Source organism: Cnephaeus nilssonii (assembly GCF_951640355.1).
Source record: "Cnephaeus nilssonii genome assembly, chromosome: 11".
NCBI lineage: Eukaryota > Metazoa > Chordata > Mammalia > Chiroptera > Vespertilionidae > Cnephaeus > Cnephaeus nilssonii.
The window spans coordinates 33500621-33528620 of record NC_137082.1 but is presented as its reverse complement, the minus strand read 5'-3'; the positions used below and the strand labels follow the sequence as shown (position 1 = coordinate 33528620).

General features: G+C 48.0%; 2 protein-coding genes across 3 annotated transcripts in view; one reads left to right on the top strand and one right to left on the bottom strand.

Annotated features, from left to right (window-relative positions):
• The first annotated feature begins 1 nt into the window (after position 1).
• Positions 2 to 7354, top strand: PDRG1 (p53 and DNA damage regulated 1). Its single transcript, XM_079783375.1, has 5 exons — positions 2 to 155; positions 1925 to 2000; positions 3022 to 3096; positions 5739 to 5819; positions 6414 to 7354. The coding sequence occupies exons 1-5, from the start codon at positions 69 to 71 to the stop codon at positions 6494 to 6496; spliced, it is 402 nt and encodes a 133-aa protein (XP_079639501.1). The 5' UTR covers positions 2 to 68; the 3' UTR covers positions 6497 to 7354.
• A 1896-nt stretch (positions 7355 to 9250) lies between these two features.
• TTLL9 (tubulin tyrosine ligase like 9) overlaps positions 9251 to 28000 on the bottom strand; it is a gene marked incomplete at both ends in the record, with an annotated part of 37470 nt that continues 18720 nt past the window's right edge. For both annotated transcript variants that reach the window (XM_079784191.1, XM_079784192.1), the window contains 10 exons: positions 9251 to 9327; positions 13669 to 13793; positions 15095 to 15208; positions 16491 to 16687; positions 17696 to 17754; positions 22279 to 22366; positions 23463 to 23503; positions 25314 to 25404; positions 26772 to 26846; positions 27481 to 27549. In XM_079784191.1, coding sequence (XP_079640317.1) covers positions 9251 to 9327; positions 13669 to 13793; positions 15095 to 15208; positions 16491 to 16687; positions 17696 to 17754; positions 22279 to 22366; positions 23463 to 23503; positions 25314 to 25404; positions 26772 to 26846; positions 27481 to 27549 — 936 coding nt within the window. The remainder of the gene's footprint in view (positions 9328 to 13668; positions 13794 to 15094; positions 15209 to 16490; positions 16688 to 17695; positions 17755 to 22278; positions 22367 to 23462; positions 23504 to 25313; positions 25405 to 26771; positions 26847 to 27480; positions 27550 to 28000) is intronic.

The following is a 28000-nucleotide window of genomic DNA, read 5'->3' as shown; positions in this document are numbered from 1 at the left end:
GCGCAGAAGGAGCCGCCGCGGAGCCGGAGCGGCCCTGGAGCCGGAGTGGGGTCGGAGTGGCGGGCACCATGCTGTCACCCGAGGCGGAGCGGGTGCTGCGGTACCTGGTGGAGGTGGAAGAGCTCGCCGAGGCGGTGCTGGCGGACAAGCGGCAGGTAGGAGGCGCGTCCGCCGCGCAGGGGCCCGGGCTCAGCTGCTGGGCCTGGTGGTGATGCCGTAGGAAGTGCGCGGGTCCGGAATCTGGCTCCGGCAGCGGCTGGCAGTGAGTTCACCCGGACCGGTGGCCTAACGGCTGTGGCGACAAACGTGGCAGATTGAGGCGATGTGGGCACAGCGCCGCGCCTCACCCATTTTTGCAGACCGACGTGTTAGGGGAGCGCCCGCCCGGTGCTAGCCGTCCTCTCTCCATCCTTTCTTTGCCCTTTACTGTGCCCTCCCGTTCCCGAACCATCACCCCTTTGGGCAGTTTACCTGAACCCCTTTTCCAAAAGGCAGGTCTGGGCATCGTCCCAGTCAAGGCCTTGGAGGGGAGAAGAGGGACAGAAAAGAGGTCTGCGTGTCTGTGACTGCGCAGGGGTGGGGCCGTGGGAGGACAGGGACCCCGGGCTTGCCGGGCCTTGTGGACCTAACAGGGAGCTCGGGTCTGGTTCCAATGGAAGTGCCAAGTGGTTGAAGGGAGTTGCGGAGGGTGGGGAGGAGGGGAGCAAAGGATGACGTACTTGGATCAAGGTTTTAAAAGGATCCCTCTGGCTTCTCTGTGGAGCACAGTAAATATAGGAAGGCCAGGGGCCATTGGTCCAGGGTGGTGGTGATGGAGACAGCAGATGGGGCAGTAACATATTTTGGAGATGGACATGTTTTGTTTTTTAGAATTGTATATTTAGTTTGACAAATTTCGGACAGTGGCAGTAAAGATTTTGTTCTACTAAAATCAATACAACCTCATCACGTTTCAATTGGTAAAAGTCAAGTGTTTTAAGAAAATGGCACAATAACAACTAGCAGTGGACGGGTCTTGATGTGGCCTCCTCTTTACAACCTTTGTTGTAAGGGTTTTCTCTTCCAGTTTGGGGTCCTGGGAGAATGTCAGGATAGCTTCTGCTTAATCCACTGCCATCGGGTTAGTAGTGCACAGGGGCCAGGGAGTAGGAGGAGACAAGAATGATTCGTGACTCCCCATCTTCAGTTAGGATGATTGATTGGTGGTTGGGTGGGTATTTACCGAGAAGGGGAAGACTTGGGGAAGAGCCGTAATCACTGCGTCAGTGTGCTGAGTGATGATGATAATAGCAGTTTGTGAGTACTCACCAGGTGTCAGGCACTGTGCTGGTAATCCATCCCGTTCCTGGCTCAGTAACCTGTGAGGAAGGTGAAATCGAACAGTTACTCGCGTGCAGCAGGATTCAAGCCTGGGTATTCTGGCTCCAGAGCCAGTGCTCTAAAGCGGTATATGGTACCCCCTCCTCACTTCTTTAGTAGCTGTTGTGTTGTTACCACCATTTCAGTGCCCCACCCCTTCTGTCCCAGTCTCGTATGGTTGGGCTTCTCATGATACTAGCTCAGAATCAGCTGGGGGAGCTTGCCCAGGGAGAGGTTTCCACTCCCCAGGTATTCTGAAATGCCCTAACGCTTGAGAACTAGCGCTCGAGTGGCTAATAAAAAATTATCTGTTTAGTCAGCATTTTCCCAGCACCTTCTCTGGGGGGAAAACATCTGCACAACACACGGTCTTTAAAAGGACCTGGAAGCTGAGTGGGGGAAGAAATACATTCACACATCAGTCTATCTTAGGAGGACACTGGAAGTGACCCAGGAACGATGCCTTGTTGTTTCTGTTAGGCTTTAATAGAAAGGTGGGTCTGTTGGGAGCTGACAAGCTGGGGCAAGAAGTAGCTGACCTCCCTCCTGCCTCTGTGCTTTTCAGATTGTGGACCTGGACACCAAAAGGAATCAGAACCGAGAGGGCCTCAGGGCCCTACAGAAAGATCTCAGCGCCTCTGGTAAGTCAAGACTTCCTCACTACAGCCCAGGAGGCCTGTTCAGTTCTCCTTAGAAGGCCTTTGCCTTGTCCCTAACAGAGACAAGGCAGGAGGCTGCAGGTGTGTGACACACCCCATGGAGATGGGGGGAGGAAATGTCACAGGTCTCACACAGACTGTGGCTCAGGGTTTCAGCTGCTCAACTCCATGACAGGCCGTTAGGTGCTGGCTTATCAAAGTTGGCACTGGGAAAGTACGGGGAGGGGGTATAAAAACAGTACCAATGAGCAGAACAACATAAATACGTAATTAGAAATTGTGAGAAAGCTGAAGATGGGACTGGACGTGGGATAGGTGTTGGAGGATGGGATGGAGGCTCTTGGAGGCCAAGTGGTTGTGACAGAATAAGCAAGGGGGAAGGGCATGTGATGAAGCTGGAAAGATGGGCAGAGGCCAGGCCATAATGAAGGGAAGTAGTTTGAATTTTGTTTAAAGTGCATTGGAAGGTCTAAAACCTTCCCGTTGCTTTTCATCTGACCAGAGTAAAATCCAGAGTCCTGCAAGATCCCATTTCACTCTTGTCTGGGGGTAATCCAGACCCCCTTTCACTCTTCCAACATCATCTCTATTCCCCCCTCACTCGCTGACTCCATCCTTACTGGTCTCCTTGCTGTTTCTAACACCCCAAGCACATTAGTGATTTTTTGCTGCAGGGCTCACACCCTCACTTTCTTCAAGTCTCTGTCCAGATGTCACATAATCAGTGAGGCCTCTCAGACCACCAGGTACAACAAGTCTCTCCCCTACTCTGGCATTCCCCATCCCCCTTACCCTGCTTTATTTTTCTCTACAGTGCTTAGACCTGCCCGGGCCTGACAAGTGATATCTTTGCTTGTTTATTCCCCTTCCTCCACTATAACTTAAGCTCTGTGAGCTCAGGACCTTTGTCTTGTTCTGCTGTGTTTTCAGCGTCTAAAACAATGCCTAGTGGATAGTAGGTGCTCAGAATATTTGTTGAAGGAATTACCCTTTTCCATTTCAGAAGATGTGATGGTTTGCTTTGGGAACATGTTTATCAAGATGCCTCACCCTCAGACGAAGGAAATGATTGAGAAAGGTAAGGCCTCCTGGGCATGAGTCAGGGAAACAGCTGCCTCCCCCTGGGGTGGGGGTGCATCTCTGTAGCACTTTTTTTTTTGAAGTTGAGAGAAAACAGTATGTGTGCCTAGCATAATGCTTATCTGTGGAACAAGTTGGACCACAAGTAACAGAAAATTCAACAAATTGAGGTTTAAAATATTTGGTTCTGTTTTTCTCATGTAAGAAGTTATCTGGAGTCAGCCATCCAGGACTGGCATTGCTGCTCAGCAGTGTCGCCTTAGCGTATTCTCTTGGTGGTTGTGTCATCATTGCAGGGCTCATGTCCACGTGCCAGGCTGGAGGAAAGGCCAAGGGCTTTCTCCTTATATGGCAGGGGTGGGGAACGTCTGGCCCGTGGGCCGTATAAGGCTCGAGCAAATCATTTGGTCTGGCCCTGCCAAAGCATTAGGGGTGAGTTAAATGTTTGACCAAATATAGCAGGCTAATGTTTAAGTTGATAATTTTGTGCAAGAATGATGTTATAAATATCCAAATGGCCCTTGGCAGAAAAAAGGTTTCCCACCCCTGATTATGGCCTTGCCTTCTGTTTTGGAAATTAGGCTGTCCGCAGGGCCTTCTGCTGACATCTCTATGGCCAGAACTAAGTTACATGGCCCCCGTAGATACAAGGGAGCCTGGCATAGTGAGCTTTTATTTTAACATCCCCTACAAGAGAGACTGTGTTGAAATGGGGGCTTGGGGTGAGTGAACCTTAGGGTCGGCAACTAAATAGATATTTCTCAAATATGCATGACCACAATTTCCAAAGCTCTTTGGAGATGCATCATAAAGGTAAAAAGTCAGGTTGCAAATGCGTCCTTGGCTGGGAAAAGGGCGGGTTACACATATTTTCTCTTTTCTGCCCTTGAAAATGTATAGGACAAGAGGACCAGCAAGGTTGCCTCCGTCCCTGAAGACAGGGTGCCTCTATCCCTGTTGAAATAAAAATTCTAGCAAAGGGTTAGCTTGGAATAGAAGTTTCTGGTTGTCCTGTTGAAAAACACACACTAACATTATGGTTATAAAATCGAGTTGTCATTGCACTAGGCTGGTAGGCTGGAGGATGCTTTCAGAGGGGTCGCTTGCCTGGGTTCAGGATCTGATCTTCAGCTGTCTTGGCCCATAAATGTGGTCATGTTAACTGTACCTATAGGGGTTCTGGGACATCATTATCCATAATTCTCAGTGATTGACACAGGCGAAACAAGCTTGTAAGAGTAGGGTTACTCATTTACATTGAGCAACCCATTTTATTTTTTATTTTTAATATGTTTTTACTGATTTTTTTGTTTAGAGAGAGAGGAAGGGAGAGGGAATAGGATGATAGAAACATTGATGAGAGAGAAACATCATCTATTGGCTGCCTCCTGCACGCCCCCCACTGGGGATTGAGCCCACAACCCTGGAATCTAAGGAATTGAACCAGTGGCCTCTTGGTTCCTGGGTTGACTCCCACCCACTGAGCTACACCAGTCGGGCAAGCAACCTATTTTAAAAGATTGAGTAGAACCATTGCCCAGACCAGAGGCCCAGCTGGATCAGGGGCTTCTCATCAGAAAGAATGAAAGTCTGTGGGGAAGACAAACTAGCTCAAATGTTCCTGTGAGCAGGTGAAAACAGCAGGTGGAGAGGATTGAGTGACAGTCAGATGTAACATCTGAAGTTGAGCTTTGTAGCTTCCACTTCTCATAGGCAGTTTGCTTTCAGGTGCAGTCTGTTAAGGTAAGATAACCTCTTCTATCCACTGAGGCTAATTAGGTTAAGCTTGAGCATTCAGCTTGCCCATTGATTGTTAGGTTGTTTAGGCCACATGTTACCACAATCATGCTTTTCTAAAAACTCCTTAGTGGACTTGGGTTTATAAAATCCCTTAGCAGACCAGTCCGCTGACTCTCAATCTCCTGACCTGTTTTCACTACGCCAGTGGTCGGCAAACTCATTAGTCAACAGAGCCAAATAGCAACAGTATAACGATTGAATTTTCTCCATTTTCCAGTCATCATAGGGTAGGTCTGCTGTAGGTTCTTCGTTTTATTTTTTCAGTTGAATTTTCTCTAATTTCACTGTGGAAGGGTGACCTAAAATCCTGATGTTGCCTTCCCTATGCACCAACTAGCCCAAGGTATTTGCATAGGGCAGTGGTCGGCAAACTGCAGCTCGCGAGCCACATGTGGCTCTTTGGCCCCTTGAGTATGGCTCTTCCACAAAATACCACGTACGGGCGCACACATACAGTGCGATTGAAACTTTGTGGCCCATGCACAGAAGTCGGTTTTTGGCTCTCAGAAGAAATTTCAGTCGTTGTACTGTTGATATTTGGCTCTGTTGACTAATGAGTTTGCCGACCACTGGCGTAGTGAAAACAGGTCAGGAGATTGAGAGTCAGCGGACTGGTCTGCTCAGCCCGATCCTGGGCTCGCTCAGTGGTTGTGGGCAGGTCTCGTTGCTTCTCTAGCCTTTGGTTCCTTCCTCAATTAGTTTCTGAAGTCCCCTTTTCCTTCCTGAATGCTAAGAGCCCTTGCTCTCAAAGGGGCTAGGGAGAGGCTGGCATCCCCGACTCCTTTTGGGTCATTGTGTCTGTAGTATAACCTCATCCTATTTGCCCACCTCTTTTTTCAGATCAGGATCATCTGGATAAAGAAATAGAGAAACTCCGGAAACAACTTAAAGTGAAGGTCAACCGCCTCTTTGAGGCCCAAGGTATTAGCCTAGGAGGTGGGGGAGGGGGGAAGAAACCAGGAAGGAACAAAACCATCAACATGGACTTAGAGGACAGGATTGGGAAGCCCCTCCCCGGTGGGCAATGGCCTGGACAGCATGTGAGTGGCACTGAAGCTGTGGGCAGGGGGCAGTGGTTGTCTCTAGCCTTCCTGAGATAGAATGGACAAGGAAGTTTGTGGGGTCTTCTATCACAGATTCTTTTCAGGTTCAGGAATGGCCTGAGGTATCTTACATTTTATGCCAGGGCATGGTGTGGGGACCAGGACAGCTCTACTCAGAGGCTGAATTTCTAGGTAAACCTTACCACTCCAGATCTGCCATATGTATGGCAGAAATCTGGAGGTTTCTGGCCAGCAGAGTCATAATTCTGCAGGTTCTTGATGAGTCAGTAGTGGGTGTCAATGTTCATTGTTCAGTATATTGTAGATTTGAGGCCCTTCCCTGCCAGACCTCAAAGCCAGGTGTCTGGCAGTATGAACGCAGTGTGAACTCCTTTCCCAGGTCTGACTCTGGGGCCAGTAGGTTGGACAACAAGAGGCCTGAACGCACTGATAGATTGTCTTCTCCCCCTAGGCAAACCGGAGCTGAAGGGTTTTAACCTGACCCCCCTCAACCAGGATGAACTTAAAGCTCTCAAGGTCATCTTGAAAGGATGAAATTCAAAAACCTGGATAAGGGGCCTAAAACCAGCATCCCCCTGGGATCATGTAGGACCCAGAACTCTGCAAGGACAGGATCTACCCTGCAAGGGCACAGGCATCAGCAATCTGGCCATGGCTCCTGTTTGCAGCCTCTTTATCTGTAGAGCTTGACGGCTCTGTGAAAGCGGAGGGAACCCTCAGCCTGCCGGGGCCTGTGGGCCTGACCACCAGGGCTAATGGACACAAGACCCATTGACAGGCCTAGCAGCCACCAGTGGGTGGGTGGGGGCAGCGCCTGTGGGGGTATGAGAATGACTGCAACAGACACTTCTCAACAGTGGCCTGCTGTTTAAATTGGCCCTGGGCAGGGAAGAAGGAAGGGAAAGAGTGGGAGCTTCATTCCAGCATTCCTCTCAGAAAGGGAGACATTTTCAAGCAGCATGTGTAACAGAATTGGAATAAAGCAGGAAGCTCACAGGTGGTTTCTGAATGAAGGACAGGATCTTGGTGCTTCGTGGTTCACCACAACTATCTGTGGAGCAGACATACCATTTCTCCCCACTCGCTCCATTTTGGCCCATTTTTCCTGCTTGCTCCCAGATGGAGCCCAGAGTAGGTGCTGCTTACAGCTGCTTGTTCGTCAGGAAGGCCTTGCAGAGTCCTGCACCAGAGATGGGTGAGGGAGACTGCCTCTTCACATGCTTCATGCATTCAGGATGCCCCTCCACCGTCTCCGGAAGCAGGGCCAGGGCCAGCGCTGCTCTCTGCGTTCCCTTATTGTCAGGTCTCAGGTCCTAATGTGAATGTGCTGTGAGGGCAACACGGTATCTTTCTGTTCGCTGAGGCTTCAATAAAGGTCACCTAATGAATGGATAGCTGCTTCTGTTCTTTACCTCCTTTGGTCCTTAATTGAAGGCATACCACTCCCCTTAGGTTAGGTTACCACCTATGAAGGGCATGGTTCCTCCTTGAAATGATAGGTACACTGCCATGCCCCCTGCGGCACTCAGCTGCTGCCGATAGTGTTATTGGAACACAGGCTGCTATGGCCAGATCCTATGTTTTCTTCAAGAGGAACTAGCAATTTGGATTTTTAAGTTGAATTTTCTGTCTTTTAAATATTGCTAATTCAGAAAAAATTTTAAAACTGGTGTTGGCCAAACAAAATACCTTACGTAAGTCAAATTTGGCTCAGAATTGCGATGGTGCATCCTTTTGAGGTTTTTTTTAGTAGAAATTTGTGTGTTTTTTCATACTGGCTCAAACAGTAGGGAGATGGAGTTGGAAACTAAATGAGAATAAACTAATGTCCACAGTAGATTAAAGGAATTGATGGCTCCAGGTAGTGGAAACTACACAGCTATAATCAAGAATAAGGAAGCTCTTTGAGCACTGATTTGGAACAAGCTCCAAGATTGAGGAAAGCAAGGGGTCAGGACAGGTGTCTGATAAGCTGGTGATTTGTCTGCAATCACCAATTATTTGGTTCCCTCAAAACAAACAGCATATTTGGGGTGGAAGGAAAGAACATGTTGCTGTTATATTGTATATTTTTAAATATAAATTTAAAAAGTAGGGAGTAGCAGCATTCACTTCGCTAGACACTATCTGGTAGGACTGCCTTGCTCACAATTTCCCTCTAAACATTGCCCCTACCTGTCTGGCGAAGGAGATGCTAGGACAGAAAGAACCAATTGGATCCTACTGGAACAGTAGAACCCACGCCTGGGGCTGTCTGGGTTTTCCTCAGTCACAGGGATGAAGGCAGGAGGCTCAGAATGGCTGGTTTCTGGCCTTTGCAAAGCTAACTGGTTCATGTCTTGGACTTGACAGTATTCACTTCCAAAAGCCCTTCCCATCCCTGGGCAGTCAGATTCTGTTACTTGTAGCTGAAAGAACTGTCCTGAAGCAGGAAGAGTGGCAGAGGGAGCTGCCTGGGATCCCCTAATGGGTCCCCATGGAGCAGTTAGCCCACCAGTCCACTTGTAACTCCTATTAAACTAAGAGGAGGTGTAGGAATGTGGGAATGCTATCTCCTTGCCTGCCAGCACAAGGCTTTCTAGTTTAAAAAACTCCGCTCCCAACCTCAGTAGGAAGGCCCAGAGAGGCACCTGTCACCCAGATGACTTAGATAAGTGCCCCTTTGCAGGGACCCTTCCTAAGCAGCTCTGCCTTCCTGATCCATGTCCATCTGAGAAATGGGGATGCTTTGGCCTGCTGGCTTTCACATAGGAGATGTGCAGGGTTCAGTCCTCCAGACTCCCAATAAACAATCTAATAACTGCTTGCTTGCCAACATAGCTTAAGACAAGTTCCCTAGCCCGTGAATCCTTTGCTCTTGGAGGACTCTTTCAACACTAACCTCCTGGGAGACATCAAAGGGTGAAGCCAGGAGGACACCGCTGCAGCCCACAGCATTCCCTGAGCCAAGCTCTCAGTAACTTCGAGTAAGGCCTGTGCTCATTTATTAGATGTGATCTCTGGATAGCCGAATTTGCTGAGTTTTTACTCTTTGGGCCTATTAGCTAAGCCAATGTGTCGGGGTTAAAACCCATCCAGTCCAGAGGATTGGCTGTCTCCTGGTGCAAAGATGCCCAGGGGTCGGTGGGGGAATCCAGGAGACCCGGCCCAAGCAGCAAGCAGCAGCTGTGGCCCATCCAGAGGGAGGGAGGCATGTGCTCTGAGGTGCTGCTGTGCTGGCCATGGAGTGGGGAGAGGACTGGATGACGTGGCACCTCCCAGGGACGCTTGCCTCTCAGCGGCTGGGTATTAGCTGGAAGCTTTCTTCTGGCCTTGAAGGGAGCGGAACAGCTGCCTCAGCTGCTTTTTTCGATCATTGATGCAACCTGGAAGGGAAGTGGAGTGTTGGCTGGAAGGTCCTGTCCATAGAAAAAGGGGTTTGGGAGTGGAGCGACCTGTGCTGCTGCTACCTGTTGGGAGGAGGAGACAGCAGCCATGCAATTATGGATGGCTTATGGTTTGCATCCTGAACTGCTGTGGCCCTCAAGCAGGTAATTTTCCTCTTCATGCATCAGTTTTCTCATCTGTAAACTAAATACTTGCTTTATGGGATGAGTGTAAGGATCTTCAAAGGAAGGTAACATTCACTGGGGACTTACCTCAGGGACTGCTTCAGGTGCTGAATGTGGATTGACTTGTTGAGATCTCACCAGAATGATGTGTAGAAGAAGAAAACCGAGGTTCAGATGCCAAGTTATTTGCTCCAAATCACACAAAAAATAGCAGGTCTTGCCCTAACTGGTTTGGCTCAGTGGATAAAGCGTCGGCCTGCGGACTCAAGGGTCCCAGGTTCGATTCCGGTCAAGGGCATGTACCTTGGTTGCGGGCACATACCCATTGGGGAGTGTGCAGGAGGCAGCTGATCGATGTTTCTCTCCCATCGATGTTTCTAACTCTCTATCCCTCTCCCTTCCTTTCTGCAAAAAATCAATAAAATATATTTTTTAAAAAAATAGCAGGTCTGGGTTTTGAACCCAGGCTAATCTAGCTCCAGAAGTCAAGTTCTTAACCACTACCCCACATTGCTTTCCTCTGGTTTTACTCAGTGAAAATGCATTAAAGCTAGCACAGTGCCTAGTACCTAGTAGGTTAAATGCTAGCTTTCTTCCCTTACCCAACCCCCTTTGTCACGCACAGTTGGCTAAATATTTCCACACAGTAGCCCCTACTCTCATGTGTGTCCAGGTAGTCCAGGCTGCGAGGCCAACATGAACTTTGGAGACACCTCCTCTCCTGGCACATTCACGGTGTTACTACTTCCTGTTTGCTCTCAGAGCTGATCCTTGAAGCAATTCCATGGTCACTGAATCTTGTGCCAGGCACTTTGATGGCACTCACAAATGCTGGTTGAATGATGAATCACATGGCCACAACTACTGACCTGGAGGAGACGGCCATCTTTCTTAGCACCCCAAAGCCCCATTCCTAATTCCTAGGTGCTCACTGGTCATCAAGGCTTCAAAGCTAAGAACCTTAGCTTTATCTGCAAGTGGCTCATTCATAACTCCCAAATATTTGTGTCCAATGCAAATCTCTTCTTGGAGTTCTAGACTCATCTCTGAGTTATCTGCTGGTCTTTTCACCAGGAGATCCCTCAACACATCCATAATGCATTTCATCAATACTCTTCCCACTCCCAGCCAGCTCCTCTGGTATTCACGACCATATGCCCACACTCCACTGGATACTTGGGAGTTATCTAGAGACTCCTCAAGCAGTGGCTCTCAATCTAGGCTGTGCTTTAGGGTCATGGGGAGATTTAAAAAATACTGATGTCCAGACCAACTGTATCTTTATCTCCAGCAGGCATTGGTCTTTTTTAAAGGTCCCAGGTGATTCCAATAGGCAGCCAAAGTGGAGAAGCCAAGGTGTCCTGAATCTTTGCTACTCAAACAGGGCCCAGGAAACAGCAGCATCGATATCTGAGATGGATTGTTAGCAAGGAGAGCTGCAACAACCTCTCCCTTTCCTACATGCGCATCTGTCTGCGGGGTGACTGCTGTTCTTCCCACCAAGAGGTGGTCTGTTTCCTTGCCCTGTGAATGTGGGCTGGACTAGCTTTAACTAATGGATTGTGGAGGAATGATACTTTGGGACTTCTAAGCCCAAGCCTGGATGTCAAGAGGTTTCACTACCCCTTCCTTGCCTTCTTGGAACCCTGGGACTGCCACGTGAAGAAGCCAGGCAGCACTGCTGGAGGACAAATGACCACCTAGAAAGAGAGGCCCAGCTGACAATCATTATCAACCACCACACACGCAATGAAGCTATCCTAGGCTCCCAAATCTCAGTGCATCCCCAGGTGCCTGGAGCCCTATGCGTGACTCTAGGCGACGCCTGGAGAATGAATAGCAAATAAGGTAGCTGTTTTAAGCTGTGAGGTTTGGGGAAGGTTTGTTACACAGTAACAGTTAACTAATAGAGAGCATCACCTGGGAACTTGTCAGATATGCAGAATTTTAGGCCTCACTCCAGACCTACTGAATCATAATCTTCATTTAAACAAGAGTTCCAGGTGGTTGTATCCACAGCTTGAAAGCATTATGTAGTCATCCTCCAAACACGCAATTTGGCAGACACTAGGGATCTGCTGTGGAAAAGCCATTCACAAACTTCCTCTCCTTTGCCTTCCTCAAGGCAAACTGCTTGACATCCCAGGCTTCCTTGCATCATGGGTGGCCATGTGAGCCAGCGCTGATAGATGTCAGCAGAGGTCCCGGGAGGGCATCCCTTTTGGAATAAACAATCAAAGCTTGAAGGAAAGGTTTTGGTCCTTGGGCCTTCCTGTTTCTTTCTGCCTGGGACAAGGACAGAGTGTCTGGAGTTGGAGCAGCCATCTTGCAACCTGAGCAAGCTGAGGCAACAAGCGCGAGCACCAAGGCAACCTACTACGTGTGGCAAAGCAAAAAGAGGAAAGAGCACCATGCTGCCATTGTGCCAGCCCTGCACCGCTAACCCCAAGACTTCCTGTGGCTCAGGACAAATCAGTCCCTCTCTGGCTAACTATTAGTTGGCTTTTTTGTTGCTTGCAGCCAAGCCCAATCCTAAATCATACCAAACCCGAAAAAAGTTTAAAACCTTTTCATCAAAAATAAAAAGATGCCACAAAGAGCATTTAAAAAGCAAATTACAAACTCAGTAAAATGTTTACAATAAGCTTGACAGAGAGGTGATATCTTTAACATACTAATATCCAAGGCCTTTATACATTTAAAAAAATGTAAACAACCCATTGAAAAATAGATTGAGTATGGACAGCTAACAAAAGAAGAAATGCAAATTAAAAATCTGAAACCTCACCAATAATCAGTGGAATGCACACATTGGTAAAGTTTGTTTGAATTCAGAGCTGGAAAATTCAATAATCTTTCCGGAAAGCAATCTGGCTATAAAAAGTCCATCCCTTTGACCCAGTAATTGTATTTCTAGAAATCTGTCCTAACGAAACAGCCAGATTTCTCAGTTGAGTTTTATGTGAAAGGATGTTCATCGTGCCATTGTTTATAAAAGCGAAAAATTGAAATCATGCCATGTGCTCAATTACAAGAAATTGGTTTAGCCAATTTGGCATCTATGTAAGCTAGAATATTTTGTAGCCGTAAGGGAACTTTGTTTTTAACTGCACTAAGGGACAGGAGAGCCTAGCAGTCAAGTATTATTCAGGTTTTAGAGTCAGACAGAGTGGAGTTCAGGTCCTGGCTCACCACTTATAACCGAGACCTTAAGCAAGTTGTGTAACATCTGGAAATCGTTTCCTTATCTGTAAAATGATAATAAAAGCTGCCTAAAAATGAAATGAGATAACATATGTAAAATATTTAGTCTAGACCTGGCAAATAAGTGTTTCCAAAAGATAGGCTCTTATTAATATTGTTGAATGATGTGGAAAATGCTACATGGAAAAGTGGGACTGAAAACTCCAGTCCTCTGCCAAATCTGTAAAAGGAAAAAATAGAATATATGCATTTTTTAAAAACTGGAAGGAAACACACCAGATAGTTAAAGATGGTTATGTCTGGATGATTTTTTATTTCCTTCTTTAGTTTTCAAATAGTCTACAATAAGTGTGAATAATTTTCATTTTTTAATGTTTTTAAATGTATTTATTTTATTTCAAAGAGAGGAGGGGAGAGGGAGAGAGAGATAGAATCATCAATTGACTGCCTCCTGCACACCCCCTACGTGGATTGGCTGTCTCCTGCACGCCCCTTACTGGGGATTGAGCCTGCAACCCTGGCATGTGCCCTGACTGGGGATAGAACCAGGGCCTCCTGGTGCGTGGGACAAAGCTCAACCAGCTGAGCCACACCGGACAGGCAAAAATTTTCATTTTTTAAACACCAAGTTTTAAAGTCAAACCCTGAAGTCCCTAATTTCTCTTTTATCTATCGTGGGAGGGGGGTTGTTTGTCATTGTTTTCTGTTTATTTTCCTAAACCTTTTGAAATCTACCTCCTGGCAGATTAATAATATCTTCTCACTATGTGCCAGGCAGTGTTCTAGGCATATATTGAAATAGAAACTAGTTAATCTCCATTTTACAGATGAGAAACAAAGAGGTTAAGTCTTGGTCCAGGTCATACAGCTGTGCCAAGCTGCCAGTCTTAGACTACCTGGAACCTCCCATGACACATCCCTGGTGCCCACTTCCCACATGGCCCCACATACCAAGGTGTGTGTTGGTCACAAAGTTCCCCATTTCTGACAAGTCGGGAACCCCCTCTTCTCTGCTGACAGGGCCATCATTCCACATGAGGTCAAAGCCTCCCACTCGCTTCTCCCTTCCTGTGAGCCTGGATAGGCAGGAGACACAAAGGGTTAAAGAGGGTGCACCTGGTAGGAACCAAAGACCCTGGCCAGGTTCCTGATTCATCCCTGCAGCCTGCTGGTCCCCACACTGTCAGAATACCCTCCTTTGCCCATCCATTCACTGGCTGTTTCCTAGGTGCCCACACAGGTCTCAGAGGGGTTGTCCCCCACTTTTATTCCGTGGCTTAAACACTTGCCCTCAGTACTTCTGCATTCTGGTTTAAACTCTGCGGTCTCCCCCAGACCATAAATTTCATGAAGGCGGGAACTGGGTCTGTTCTATCCTTTACTGTGTCCTCAATGTGTGGCATAGGGCCTGACACACGAGGCTCAAATGTTTGTTGAATGACTAAACGATGGCAGATATAGTGGACACCTAAGGTTCCTCCTGCTCAGCATCCATTTTACCTTCTTTCAGCCTAAGAGTGCTTTGGTTTTTTTCTTTGAGAACCATTCTCCCTCTCTCACTTACATGGCTCAGGGGAGGTTGACCCCATCCCCTGGGAGATGGGCACAAGACCTAGGCCTGGTTAATCAGAGTCATAATGATTGGTTCAGAGAGGGCATGTGACCCAAACCCCACTCATGAGCAATAAGAGTCAGCCCTCAAACTCTTGCTGGAATAATTGAGAAAAAAACTAATAAAGAAGAAAGAGATGAGAGGGAATGAGGGAGAGGGAGAGGGAGGGAGGGAGGGAGGGAGGAATGGAAGGATAGAGAGATAGAGGGAGGGAGGAATGGAGGGAGGGATGGAGGGAGGTAGGGAAGGAAGAGTAGAGGGAGGGAGGGAGGGAGGGAAGGAAGAGTAGAGGGAGGGAGGGAGAAGACAGACCAACCAACACAGACTGAAGTCAGGCCCTGAATTTTCCTTATGTACACATTGTAGTAACAATATATAGTCTCTCGCTGAGCACCTACTGTAGGCACTTGACAGTAAGTTATCTTGGTAAATTGATCTAACGATCCTGAGAGGCAGACACAGATGAGGAAACAAGCTCAGAGGTGGAATGACTGGTCCAGGGGCCCACACTCAGGAAGTGTCCAGGAAATCCTGCCGGACCAAATCTCAGAAAGCTGTGGTTGGCCCTGCTCTCACCCAAAGGGCTGGGTCCCTGGACCAGGCCCCAACCCTGTGTGGACAGCTCAGTTTCTCCATCTATAAAATAGCGGGGCAGGCTAGAGTGTCTCTGAGGGCCGCTCAAGTCCAAGGTTCTGAGTTCTATCTCTTCTCGGGTGGGAGCCCCGATTGTCATTATGGGGTGCCTGAAAGGCTGTCCTCCCCCACCTGGCCTCCATGTCCACGATGTGCAGGGTGTCTTCCAGGAGGCAGGTCTTGAGCTCATAGTCCTCCTGGCTGCTGGCTGTCAGCGATGGGGACGCATTGACCTCCAGGAGCCATCTGGGGAGGGAACAGAGGGGAGAGTCTTAGGGTTACCTGGTCCCTGGAGCTCCTGGAACTTTGCTGAGCGGCTAGAGGGGGTGCCTGGGCCTCACCCTCAATTCACCCAGAGGTACTCTCTCCACTTGGCTAAAACTTTTTGAAAACAATTGATACCCCACAGGGGCTGGGCTATGGTGAACTGGAAAGAGCATTCCATGTCTACAGGTCTGGCTGTGGCCAGCTCCAGGGGAGTGTTGCCTTGTAGGAGCGTGACCCAGGATTACATGATTGTCTTGTGTTTTCCAGAAAAGCCAAAAATCCAGATTTTGTGTGACTATCTCCCAAAGTTTAGAGATTGTCACTGAATTTCAATGAAAAAGAAACAAAAACAAAATTCTGAAGGCCAAACTCCAGGTGACAACCCAAGGGCCTCGTTTACAACCTCTTGTTCTGTGTAACCCGGTCATTTACAGCCAGGAACCTGGGCACAGAAAGGGAAGGCCTCACCCAGCAGGTCAGCGGGAGCCTCAGGTCCCACTTTCCACTATCTGCTGCCTCCTCCAAGTTTGTTTCCCCTGTCAGGATCCACTCTGATACCCACAGCCACATCTTACCCAGACGTCTTTTGCGCGTCTTTTACCCCAGGGGGCAAAGGAGAGAGACCCACTGGTACCCGACCCTGTTTCTCTGAACCTGGGCCTGATTTACGTCTTGACTTCTACTCCTGGCTCAGAAAGCCCCTCAATACCATACAGTGACCCTCAGGAGGTGCTGGGCCCAGGAGCTGTGGTACTGGCGGGGAGCAGCTCAGCACAGGAACTATGACCCTGGGCCTGGCTCTGCCCTTGACTTACTGGGTGACCTCAAGCTCCCAGAATAACCCCAATGGTATTGCATGAGGGCCATTGCTGCGGTCCCTGCCACCTCAGTTTGTTCTACTCATCAGGTCAACCTCATGGACACTGAGGAATGCACCAAATTCTTGACAGGGATCGACATGGTGAAGGCACTTTGCATCTGGAAAGCACCAGGGCTTACAGAGGGTAATTTTCTTGCTGGTACCAGAGGAGGATCCCTGACTCAGCATATATTCAGGAAAGGCCTCTTAGTGCCAGACATGAGGCTCAGTGCTCTATACTTCATTTATTCCTCATAACACAGCAACCATTTCACAGATGGGCAAACTGAGGCAACAGAAAGTGTGCCTATCTAGGAAGTGGCAGAGCTGAGGTCAGACCCAGGCCGTCTGGGTGGAAAATGTCCCCCCTGGCTCTCCAGGGCCACAGGCCCATCCACTTACGGCTTGAGGTCCTGGTCTATGAGAATGTCATAGCCGTACAGCTCAAAGCAGTGCTTGTCACTGATGATCACCTTCTGCACACTCTGCAGGCTCTTGATGAAGATGTTGTCCATGTCGCTGAAGAGCGATTCCACTGCTTCTGGCCCGTGCTTGGACGCCAGGTACTGTCGGAAGCGCTGCAGCATCCATTTGCAGCCCTGGGGCCCGTGCACCCAGGTTGGGAGAGGGAGCCTTAGTTAACCGGGCCCTGGGCTGCCCGGACCTTCCAACAATCGCCATCAACGTGGCCCTCAGGCCTGGACAAGAGGAGCCCATCCCTGAGTCCTATGACCAGGAGAACCCAAGTGTGTCCTTCCTTTTGGGACAAAGACTCTGTAAGCCCAAGGGGATGTGTCCAGCCAGAGTGTATGTGTCTCTAACATAGCCTAGACTCACAACCCCAGAAGTCCTTGCCCAAATGCCCTGTGCAGGCCTCTCCCTGGGCCTGCTTCCCTGAAGGCAGATTGCACTGACCACGTGTGCATCCCAAGGCCCAAGGAATGATCAACTGCTGCTTGTAGTAGGGTCGGGGGGTATGCAGGAGGCCCCCACTGTGTGGGTATGAGCTGGGGGCCAGTTCTCCCTGTGCACTTCTGTTCTGGCTCTTAACCCTTAGAAGTCATAGAATTCTAAATTTGAACCTGGCCTTGTAGATTATTAGATAGAAGATAGATAGGTAGATAGATGATGATAGATAAATAGAAGCATATCTGTCAAGTCAGGAGGATAGCACACATTTTGTTAGAGGGTATGTTACGGTAGTTTGGCTTATAACTTTTAAATATCTAGACCAGTGGTCAGCAAACTCATTAGTCAGTCAATAGAGCCAAATATCAACAGTACAACGATTGAAATTTCTTTTGAGAGCCAAATTTTTTAAACTTAAACTTCTTCTAATGCCACTTCTTCCAAATAGACTCGCCCAGGCTGTGGTATTTTGTGGAAGAGCCACACTCAAGGGGCCAAAGAGCCGCATGTGGCTCTAGACACTATGCATGGGCCTCCATTTGTACTCTTGCCCGGGGCACTGCAAATGGGAAGGGTGGGCCTGACTGCACTGTGAACTATGAGCCCAAGACAAGCCTGTCCTGGGCTCTTTGGCACTCCCACTCATCCCCCCAGCCGCCCCAGGGGCTGTGCGGAGGGCAGAAGCCCAGCTTGCTCACCTTCTTTGGGTGGTAGTCAGGGGACGTCTTTTGCACGGCGACATTGGTGAGGTGCACATCTGGCAGAGGTTGGTGGTCAAGGATCAGTGTGGACAAGAAGAGTGAATCCTGCTCCATGTAGCCCCCAGGGACCAAACAGAGACCCTTCTTGGGAATTGATGGGGCAGGCTACAAAAACAGCCCAGAGGTCACGTGTGGGCTTTAGAGTCAGATGGGCCTGGGTTCACATCCTGCCTGATTGTTACTGGCTCCGAGCCTCTGAGCAAGTCACTTAACTCCTCCGAGTCTATTTTCCTACATATTTGATGGGAGCACATAATAGTATATTGGCCTCACAGAATTATTTGAAAGATTAGATAACATTCTACATAGAAGCACCTCTTATAGTGCCAGGTATAGCTGTTATTATATTATGATTTTTCAACTCAAGAGGAGAACATTTTCTGACAACTAGAGAGATTAAATATATACCAGCCATCTTGGAATATTCTGAGCTCTCTGTCACCAGAGGGGTTCGGGCTGGGTGGCCACTTTGTAGGAATATTGAAAAAGTGATCCAGCTTTGGGGTGGGGTCAAGATGGCCTTTGAGGTCCCAGCTCTGAGAGTCTGCCTTTTGCTATCATCACCATGGTGACCACCAGTAACGTCGACAACACTGTGCAGCTTACAGAGCATTTCACGCAAATCATCTCATTTGTTCCTCAAATTATTCCCATCTCAAAGAAGAGAACCGGAAGCTCAGAGAGGTTAAGGGACAGCCATTCAGGACACCCCTCCCCCAACACCCTCCCTCCCCCACCGCATTTCACCTCATGAAATGACCATAAGGTGTAACGTTCTCCAGGACTGACTGGGAGGTAGAGGTTCTAGGTAACTAACCCAAGGGTAATTCCCCTAAAACGTGTGTTGCTCCCCGTTGGCAGCATGTTGGGCAAAGGAAGACGGGCATCCTTGTTAGCACCATTGTTCTAGAATGTCTTCTTTAGAGATTTCCAAAGACTTTTTCCACATTTGTCTGAGAATCCTTCTATCTTAATTTCAAAAGAATAAGCACATAACAAACCACTAAATAATAAAAAGAGCCCTTGGGTTTATGGTCAACTGATTTTTGAAAAGTGTGCCAAGGCAGTTCAATGGGGGCAAGCATAGTCTTCAACAAATGGGCCAGGACACCTGGATATGCACATGCAAGAGAATAAGGTTGGACCCCTTCCTCATACTATAGACAAAAATTAACTCCAAATGTATCTTGGACCTAAATATAAAGAGCTAAAACTTTAATTCTCTTAGAGTAAAATATAGAAATAAGCTTGGTTAGTCAGAGCTCCTTAGATGTGACACCAAAAGCATGAGTGACAAGAGAAAGAGTAGATAAGTTGAACTTCATCAGAATTAAAACCTTTTGTGCTTCAGCTATGGATGGTTGCTCAGTGGTTAGAGCACCAACCTGTGGACCAAAGGGTCGAGGGTTTGATTCCTGGTCAAGGGCACGTACCTCCGTTGCAGGTTTGATCCCCAGCCCCCAGTCAGGACACATGTTGGAGACAACCAGTCTATATGTCTCTCTCACTTTGATGTTCCCCTCTCTCTCTCTCTCTCCCCTTCCTCCCTCCCTTCCACTTTCTCTCTAAAGATCAATGGAAAAAATATTCTCAAGTGAGAATTAAAACATACACACACACACACACACACACACACACACACACACACACACACCAAAACAAAAAACTTTTGTGCTTCAAAGGACTTTACCAAGAAAGTGAAAAGGTGGAGCACAGGATTTTTAGGGCAGTGAAAATACTCTGCATGATACAATAATGATGGAGACATGTCATTATGCATTTGTCCAAATCCATAGAAGGTACAGCCTTAATGTAAATTATGGACTTTGGGTGATTATGATGTGTCAATGTGGGTTAATGTTGATAACAGGGGGAGGCTATGTGTGTGTGGAGGCAGAGTATGTGGGAAATCTCTATATCTTCCTCTCAGTTTTGCTGTGAACAACAACAAAAAGTCCTTAAAAATAAAGGACAATCCACAAAATGGAAAAAGATATTTGTAAGTCGTGTATCTAAGAAGGAAGTAGTATTAAAAAATAGGTAAAGAACTCTTACAGCTCAACAATTAAAGAGGAAAATAATCCAATTTAAAAGAGGGCTAAGACTTTGAGTAGACATTTCCCCAAAGAAGATTTACAAATGCCCAACAGGCACATGAAAAGATGTTTAGCTTGTCCAGTGTGGCTCAGTGGTTGAGCATCAACTATGAACCAGGAGGTCAATCAAACCAGGTTCGATTCCTGGTCAGGGCATATGCCCGGGTTGCGGGCTTGATCCCCAGTGGGGGGGGGGGGGGGCATGCAGGAGGCAGCCAATCAATGATTCTCTCTGATCATTGATATTTATATATCTCTCTCCCTCTCCCTTCCTCCCTGAAATCAATAAAAAATCGAACCCTGACCTCCTGATTCATAGGTCAGCACTCAGCCACTGAGCCACGCCGGCCAGGCTGTTTCTACTTTTTACTATTTCAGTGTTGAGGTGAATATTTTTGTATTTTGTGTGCATACATTGACTAATTTATGTATACACAATATATGTCAAACTATATTTTTATGCACAATTATAAAAGTCAGGTTAAAAACATGTCTTAATGCTTAGTGATCCAAAGTTGGTTTATTATTTTAAAAGTTGGTGTGTAATATCTGAAGCAAATGTGGCAAAATATTAATATCTATTCGATCTGATGGTAGATGCATGGATTTCTACAGTTATAAAATATTTTTTAAATCTTTCAATATTAAAAGTTAAAAACAATTAGAAGGGGTGGAAAATGACATACAGTCACTCACGGGGGAAACAGCAAAGCCTCATTAAATAGAAACTAGCGCTGGGCCTTGGTTTGTTTGGTAAGTGCCCGTGGTGCCTGGAGATCGGCAAACACTTTGAAATGGGAGAGCGGTGCCCCTCCTTGTCCTCAGTAGCCACTCTGGGCTTGGCACTGTTCTAAATACATTACCTGCATCATTTAATTTTAATTAAAAACAAAACAAAATGAAAACAAGATGGAAAACAAAAATGAAACTAAAATACATTTGATGGTTTGCATCTGATAAATGCTTGTTAGATTTACAAGAACACACACACACACACACACACACACACACACACACACACAGGAAATGTTGAAGTTGGTAAAATAGAAAAAAAATTCTCAGGAGGGCCTACTCCCACCCTAAAATGCAGGCAAGGCAAATGCATTACCTTGGACAGACACTTAATCGAATGATGAAATTAAGGCCGAGAGCTGTGAATTGGCTAAAAGCATTAGCTGGATCACCCAAATCAGGAGCTCAGCAGCCTCACCTTCCATTCCCGTCTCTCCCATAAGCAGGCAATCCAACCCTGCTGATTTATCTCTGAATATTCCTGTACTGTTTACTCCTTTTTATCTGATGCTCAGGTCTAAAAATCTTAAAAACATTTAAAATATTTTTATTGATTTCCAAGAGGAAGGGAGAGGGAGAGAGAATCATTGATGGACTGCCTCCTATCCCCCACTGGGGATCGAGCCCACAAACTGGACATGTGCCCTGACAGGGAATTGAGCCATGGCCTGCTGGTTCATAGGTTGATGCTCAACCACTGAGCTACACCAGCCGGGCTTAAAAACATTTTTTTGATGTTGATATTTTAACCAGATAATAGATTCACATGATTCAAAAGTCAAAAGGTATAAGGATGTATATAAGGAAATAGCTCCTTCACACCAGATTATTTCATATCAGTCCATAAAGCATTTCCCCCTTCCTTTTTAACAGTGACCTAGTATTCCATTGTATAAACGAACCACTCCTCTAGTTGTTTCCTATTCTTTCACTCTCACAAACAAGGTTGTACATACAGTGAATAGCCTTTAAGCCTCCATTTTCCTACATTGTGAGTGGAACTGCAGGAGAAAGAGCCAGAAGGAGAATTGCTGGGTCAGAAGGTATGTGCGTTTGTCTTTCAATAGACATTTCCCAGATTGCCTCCTAATAAGGTACCAATGTACACTCCCACCAATAATGTATGTATTCTCCCAACCTTGCCAACACGGAGTCTTACCAAATCTTTGGTCCCTACCAATTAGATGGATGCAAATGGCATTGTATTTGAGTGAATGAGTGAACCAATGACTAGGCACTGAAGAAAAGGATGTGAAAGGATGCAAACGCTCTCCAAAGGGGCTCAAAGTGTCCCCTATGAATACTAATAGATGTGAACGTTAGATCCTATGAATACCAATCAAGGCGAACGGCAGGCCCACCACCCACAGGACCATCCAGCAGAACGGTGTAGGATGAGTTGCTCTGAGCGGAGCAGGGCTGCTTTCCTCAGATCACTGGGGCCTCCCACTCCCACAAGACTGGAAGCTCCAGAGGGAAGGGACCGGGCCTGTTTCTCCTGCGCCCATACCAGAACTTGGCATTCAGCAGGTGCTCAGCACACATCTGTGGAATGGATGAGCTCTCTCCGGACTGCCAAAGGACAGGAAGGGAAGGGTGCATGGGGGATGGGGAGGCGGGATCCCAGGATACACTGGTCATCAATGCTGCTGAGTGTGAAGCGGGTGTTGGAGAAGCGGGCGAAGCCGTCCCGGTACAGCCAGGCCCGCAGGGGGATGTACTGTGACAGAGGTGGGAACGGAGGAAGACAAAAAGGAAGGGGAGTAAATACGTGTACTTTCACACTTACTAGCTTTTGTACCTGCTGTTCCCTCCACCTGGTGGGTCCTTCCTTCTTTCCCACATCACCCTTCAAGAATCTGCTCCAATATCAGCTTCCTTTGAGTCTACCCCCCTCTTTCTCTGGGGTGGGGCGGGGGCAAGATGCAGAAGAAAACAAAACAATGGGCTTCTTCTCTGCTCACCCTCACGTGTGACACCCCCACCTCAGGGTGTGTCCATAGCTCCCATTGGACAGTGGGTGAGCTTATCTTCTTATACCCAACATAGAGTAGTGCACCATGAAGGTTTAAATGTTTGTTGAATGAATGGCCTGGCCGGTGTTGCTCAGTGGTTGAGCATGACCCATGAGCCAGGAGGTTATGGTTCAATTCTCAGTCAGAGCACATCCTTGGGTTTCAGGCTCGATCCCCAGTAGGGGGCGTGCAGGAGGCACCTGATTGATGATTTTCTCTCATCACTGATATTTCTATTTCTCCCTCTCCCTGCCTCTCTCTGAAAACAATAAAAACAACATTTTTTTAAATGAATGAATGGGTGCAGGGAGAGAGAAACTCCTTGATTAAGAGACTAGGTTCTGGAACTAGGCTGCCTGGATTCTAATCCCAACTCTCACTTACCAGCTGTGTGACTCTGAGCAAGTCACTCAACCCCTTGTTATCTGTTTCTTCATCTGTGAAATGAGTAATAGAACCTACCTCCCTGGCTAGTAGAGGACTGAAGAAGATAAAACATGCTAACTATCAGAGCCTGGGACTTAGTAGGCTCTCAATAAATGTTAGTTGTGGTTACCATAGACGACAGAATGAATAAAAAAAGGACACGTGGAGGGCAAATCCAGATGCTGGGGCGTCTAAGATGGTAAAATTTAGATCCATTTACCAGCTCCCACCCGCCCTCAGCGGTCCCCCTCCACTCTTCCAGGCAGACTAAGTCAGACACGCTCACACAGGGGCCCCCAGAATGGCTTTTGCCCCCTGTCCCTGAGTTCAGCTGCCCCTTGCCCACCGCGGGAGGAGGGCACCTGTCTTACTCACCGACATCACCAGCACGTAGACACGCAGGTCAAACTTGCGGCCTGTGAGGCAAGGAAATGATTCATGTAACAAACACTGATTGTCAGGCACTGTGCTAGGTTTGGGGGATAGGGCAGTGGACCCACTGATATGAATCCCAATAAAAAACACACGAAGTACAGGTGCATCCCTCGTCCAGGCAGGAGAAACTGCATGACCAGAGGCCCAGGGAGGTCAAAGACCTTGGTCCAAGGGCAGAGTGGAGGGAGATGGGGGGTCAGCAGGGGCCAGGTTATGTGCAATTTTTGGATTTTGGTCCACCCACCCCGTGGAAAGCCGCTGAAGAGTGTCCAGTGCCTCTGGCTCCTGTGTTAGAGGGGAGCAAAGGGGACAGAGCAGCAGCGGGCACCAGGGAGGAGGCCAGCACAGCTGTCCAGGAGAGAGGACAGTGGCAGGACAGGGATGCAGGTGGCCAGACAGATTCAAGAGCTGGGAACTTGGTGAAGAACCGGATGTGGGAGGGGAAGAGAGGGATAAACCCAGAACGGTCTCTGACTTCTGGCTTAGCAACAAGGGGAGGCTGGGGCTGTATCCCCAGATGGGAGGGCTGGAGAATGAACCAGATGGTGTGGGAGGACAGGGCTGGATTTTAGGCATGTGGGGTTTAAGTAGCTGGGAGATGCTCAGGAGGGGATGCTCAGGACTTGGGATGTGGGGGCACGGTCTCCACAGAAAGCTGGGACAAGCCACAGAGAGAGGGTGGGGACACTGGGGGAGATAGGGGAGGGAGGAGAAGAGGCCCAAGGGCTGCCCTGGAGAAGAACATTATCCAAGGGACCGAGAGGAGGCAAGTGGATGAACAGTATTTAATGATGCCCCTTCAGCACCTGGCCCCTCTCAGATGCTGAGACCCTCCAGAGTCACGCCCCTTCTCACACACAGCCTGACATGCCTGCATTTCACAGACCCCGTGTGGGAAAAGCAGATGTACAGACGCCCCGGGGTATTCTGCGAAGGCTTTATGGGAGGGGACCAGGTTGTGTGAATATAATGAAAACCACTGGGTTGTATGCTCCCACCGGGTGAATTGTGTGGTATGTGAATATATCTCAATAATGCTGTTATTTAAAAACAGGAAAAGAGGGCGTTCGGGCAAAGTGAACAAAGTGAAATAACTTTGCCCAAGGTCACACAGCTCTAAGTGGCAAGGTCAGGATTTGAACCCAGGCAATCTGGCTTCATGGAACCCACAACCATTGACAGACTCACCTCAGGCCCTAGGCCCCTGCAGTTCCCTCTCCCTCCAAATCTACCCACAGGTGACTCCTAGTTGTCATTCAGGTTTCAGCTCACCCGTCACCTCCTCAGAGAGGCCCTCCCTCACTCTCTGTCCCAGCACCCCGCTTGATTTACTTCATAACACTCTGTGGAACTAGCTTATTTGTTTGTTTCTGGTTTAATGCTGTCTGCTCATCTGGGGCATAAGTTTTTTTTAAATGAATGAATGGGTGCAGGGAGAGAGAAACTCCTTGATTAACAGCAGGGTTGGCAGCCAGCACTCAGGACAGTGGCTGGCACTGAGTAGGTTCTTTATAAATATCTGTTGGATAAACGCACGAATGAGTTGGTTCTTGAAAAATGAGGGGAATTTTAGTGAACCAAGGAGGGAGTGGGAAGGGCATGCCAGGCAGAGGAGTGGCACAGGCAACAGCGAGGAGGTGGGCGAGTGCAGGACAGATCTCCATCATTGCATCAAGTCACGCCTGGTGCCAGGCCAAGCCCTCGGTAGGCAGGCTGCTAGTCAAGGCTTGTGGACTGACTGACTGACTGACCATGCAGTGGGAGAGCAGGGAGCAGAGACAGTCATCTCACCTCCTATCAGATAGGGGTTTTCGATATAACGCTGCGCTACATAATTCTCCACGGGAATTTCTTCTTTCTGGTCATCCGAACATCTTGAGTCCTAGTTATAATAATAATAATTATTATTATTAACATTTATTGAGTATATCCTGTGCACTAGGCACTGTCTTAGGCACTCTACTTGGGGTATATCAGTTGATCCTTAAATCAACCTTATAAGGGAAATTCTAATGTCACCCCCATTTTACAGATGAGAAACTGAAACACAGGGAGGGGGAATGACTTGCCCAAGGTGGCATGCTGGTCAGTGGCACTGCTGGGAAGTGGACCCACACAGATTGGGTCCAGAACCTGGCATTTAACCCAATAGGGCAGCTACTGGCCATATGTGGCTATGTACATTTAAATTGGTTAAAAGAAAGTGAATTGACATACTACAGCAAGGATGACCTTGAAGAGATCATGCTAAGTGAAAGAAGCCAGACACAAAAGGACGAATATGGTTTGATTCCACTTGAACGAGGTACCTAGATGAATCAAATTCATGTAGACAGGAAGTAGAAAGGTGGCCTCCATGGGCGGGCGGGAGGGGGAAAATGGAGAGTTACTGTTTAATGGGTACAGTGTCAGTTGGGGAAGATGAAAACACTCAGAAGATGGTTGGTGGTGCTCGGCCTGTGTGGCTCAGTGATTGAGCATCAACCTATGAACCAGGAGGTCACAGTTCGATTCCCAGTCAGAGTACATGCCCAGGTTGCGGGCTTGATCCCCAGTGGGGGATGTGCAGGAGGCAGCCGATCAATGATTCTCTCTCATCATTCCCCCTCTCCCTTCCTCTCTGAAATTAAAAAAAAAAGTTTTTTGTTGTTTTTTTTTACAAAGATGGTGATGGTTATACAACAATGTAAAAGGAATTAATGTCACAAAACTGTATACTTAAATATGGTTAAAATAGTAAGTTTTATGTATATTTTACCAGAATAAAAAAAAAGAAATAGATTAAAAACCCAGTCCTTCAGTCGCACTAGCCACATTTTTGGCCAAGGTCAACACGTGGCTAGTGGTCACCACATCAGGAAGCACAGGGGTACACTGTGGAAAGTTCCATTGGCCAGTGCTGCCTAGAGCACCACACAGGCCCCAGGGACATGCCTCTCCCTTCTCTGCCTGCTCATTCTTCGCTGGCCAGCCCAGCTCCGGAAGACAGCGGTGATCTCACACACGTGCACAGCGCCTCAGCCTGCACAGCCCTTGCCCACTCACACTGTTCCCTGCAGAGGAACTTGGTGAGAAAGCTGAGGCCCAAAGGCAAGCCTCACACACTTGGTGAGGTCACAGAACAGACCAGCGGCAGGGAGCCCTGAAACCCAGGGATTCTGGCCCCAAGGGTGGCCCCAAGCTATTTCAACACAGAGGCAGCCAGGCCTCCCCTTCTTGGGACCCGGGCGCCCCCACATGTATACTCACGTGGCTGCCAGAGGGATTGACAGCACTCCGGGCCTGCTGGGCCTCCAAGCTGGTGAGCTTCTTCCCAGCAGTGCCCTGATAGTTTCATGGCAGGAATCAGGACACACGGTGGAGGGAGGAAATTCATTGATTGAGCACCTGCTGTGAGCCTGCTAGTGCAGTAGGTGCTGGATGTGTAGGAGTTTGATCATCTTGCTCCTCTCACCCATCCTGCACTATTACCATCTCTAAGGTTCAGAGGGTTTCAGCAATTTTCCCAAAACCACACAGCTTCTGAGTAGTGGAGGCAAGATTGGAACCAGGATTTCTACTGAATCATGCCTTGGGACATGATGGAGGAAGAGGGAGCTAGGACCTAGGGGAAGTTAACCAAACTCCCCAGCTGGGTAAGCAGGAGGTCCAGGTAATGCAATGTTCTCAGGTTTTAGGCATATTAACTCACTGCATTCTCAGCAGGTACTGTTACTCCCTATCCCTCATTTAGCTGGGCACAGAGAGGTGAAGTAACTTGTCCAAGGTCACACAGCTATTAAGAGGCAAGAACAGCATTTGAACCCAGGCAATCTGGTTCCAGAGACTTTGTACCCATGGGAAGACCCATGGGCAGAACTTCTCTGCCAGCCCTTCAAGTTTTCAGGGAGGGAAAGAAAGGCTCCTTGTCCCAGTGAGCACAGAGGGTTTAGGGAGGAAGAGGGAGAGGCAAGCTCACCTTCCTCCAGTCCATGATGTCCTTCAGTTTCCGGAATAGGAAGATGCCCTTCCCCTGGGACCGGGCTACCTGGGGTGGGGGTGGATGCAGAAAGGTCAGCATTCAGCTCTTTGTGGTTCCTTGTGTACCACTATGCCAGGACCCCTCCCCAGCATTTCTGTCTCCATCTCCCTCGTGGGCCTCCTGCTATCCCCAGAGGAATGGCCCAGCCCAGCCCTGAAGGAAATGGAACAGAGAAGGTGCTACACCTGGAAGGAGGGAGAAGCAGAGAGGAAAGTGAGAGACCAGTTTAGCTCACAAAGGCATCAATTGCATGAATAATACAAAAGAGCAGATGATTAAAAACCCATTTCTAACAGTCCTGGGAACATATCATCCAATTCTTTTTTTAGAAATCAATTTGCCTTCCTAATTAGGTTTTCCTTCGGCTAATACTGAAATCAGTCTGCCTTCACTGAATGCCAGCATGGATAATTCATAGCTTCACAGAGTCAAGGGGCTGGGAGAATCTTTAATAGCA

Coding starts and splice junctions, on each gene's coding strand:
- PDRG1 (XM_079783375.1), top strand. CDS start 69: ATGCTGTCACCCGAGGCGGAGCGGGTGCTGCGGTACCTGGTGGAGGTG. Junction 2,001..3,021: donor GAAAGATCTCAGCGCCTCTG/GTAAGTCAAGAC, acceptor TTTCCATTTCAG/AAGATGTGATGGTTTGCTTT. Junction 3,097..5,738: donor GAAGGAAATGATTGAGAAAG/GTAAGGCCTCCT, acceptor CTCTTTTTTCAG/ATCAGGATCATCTGGATAAA.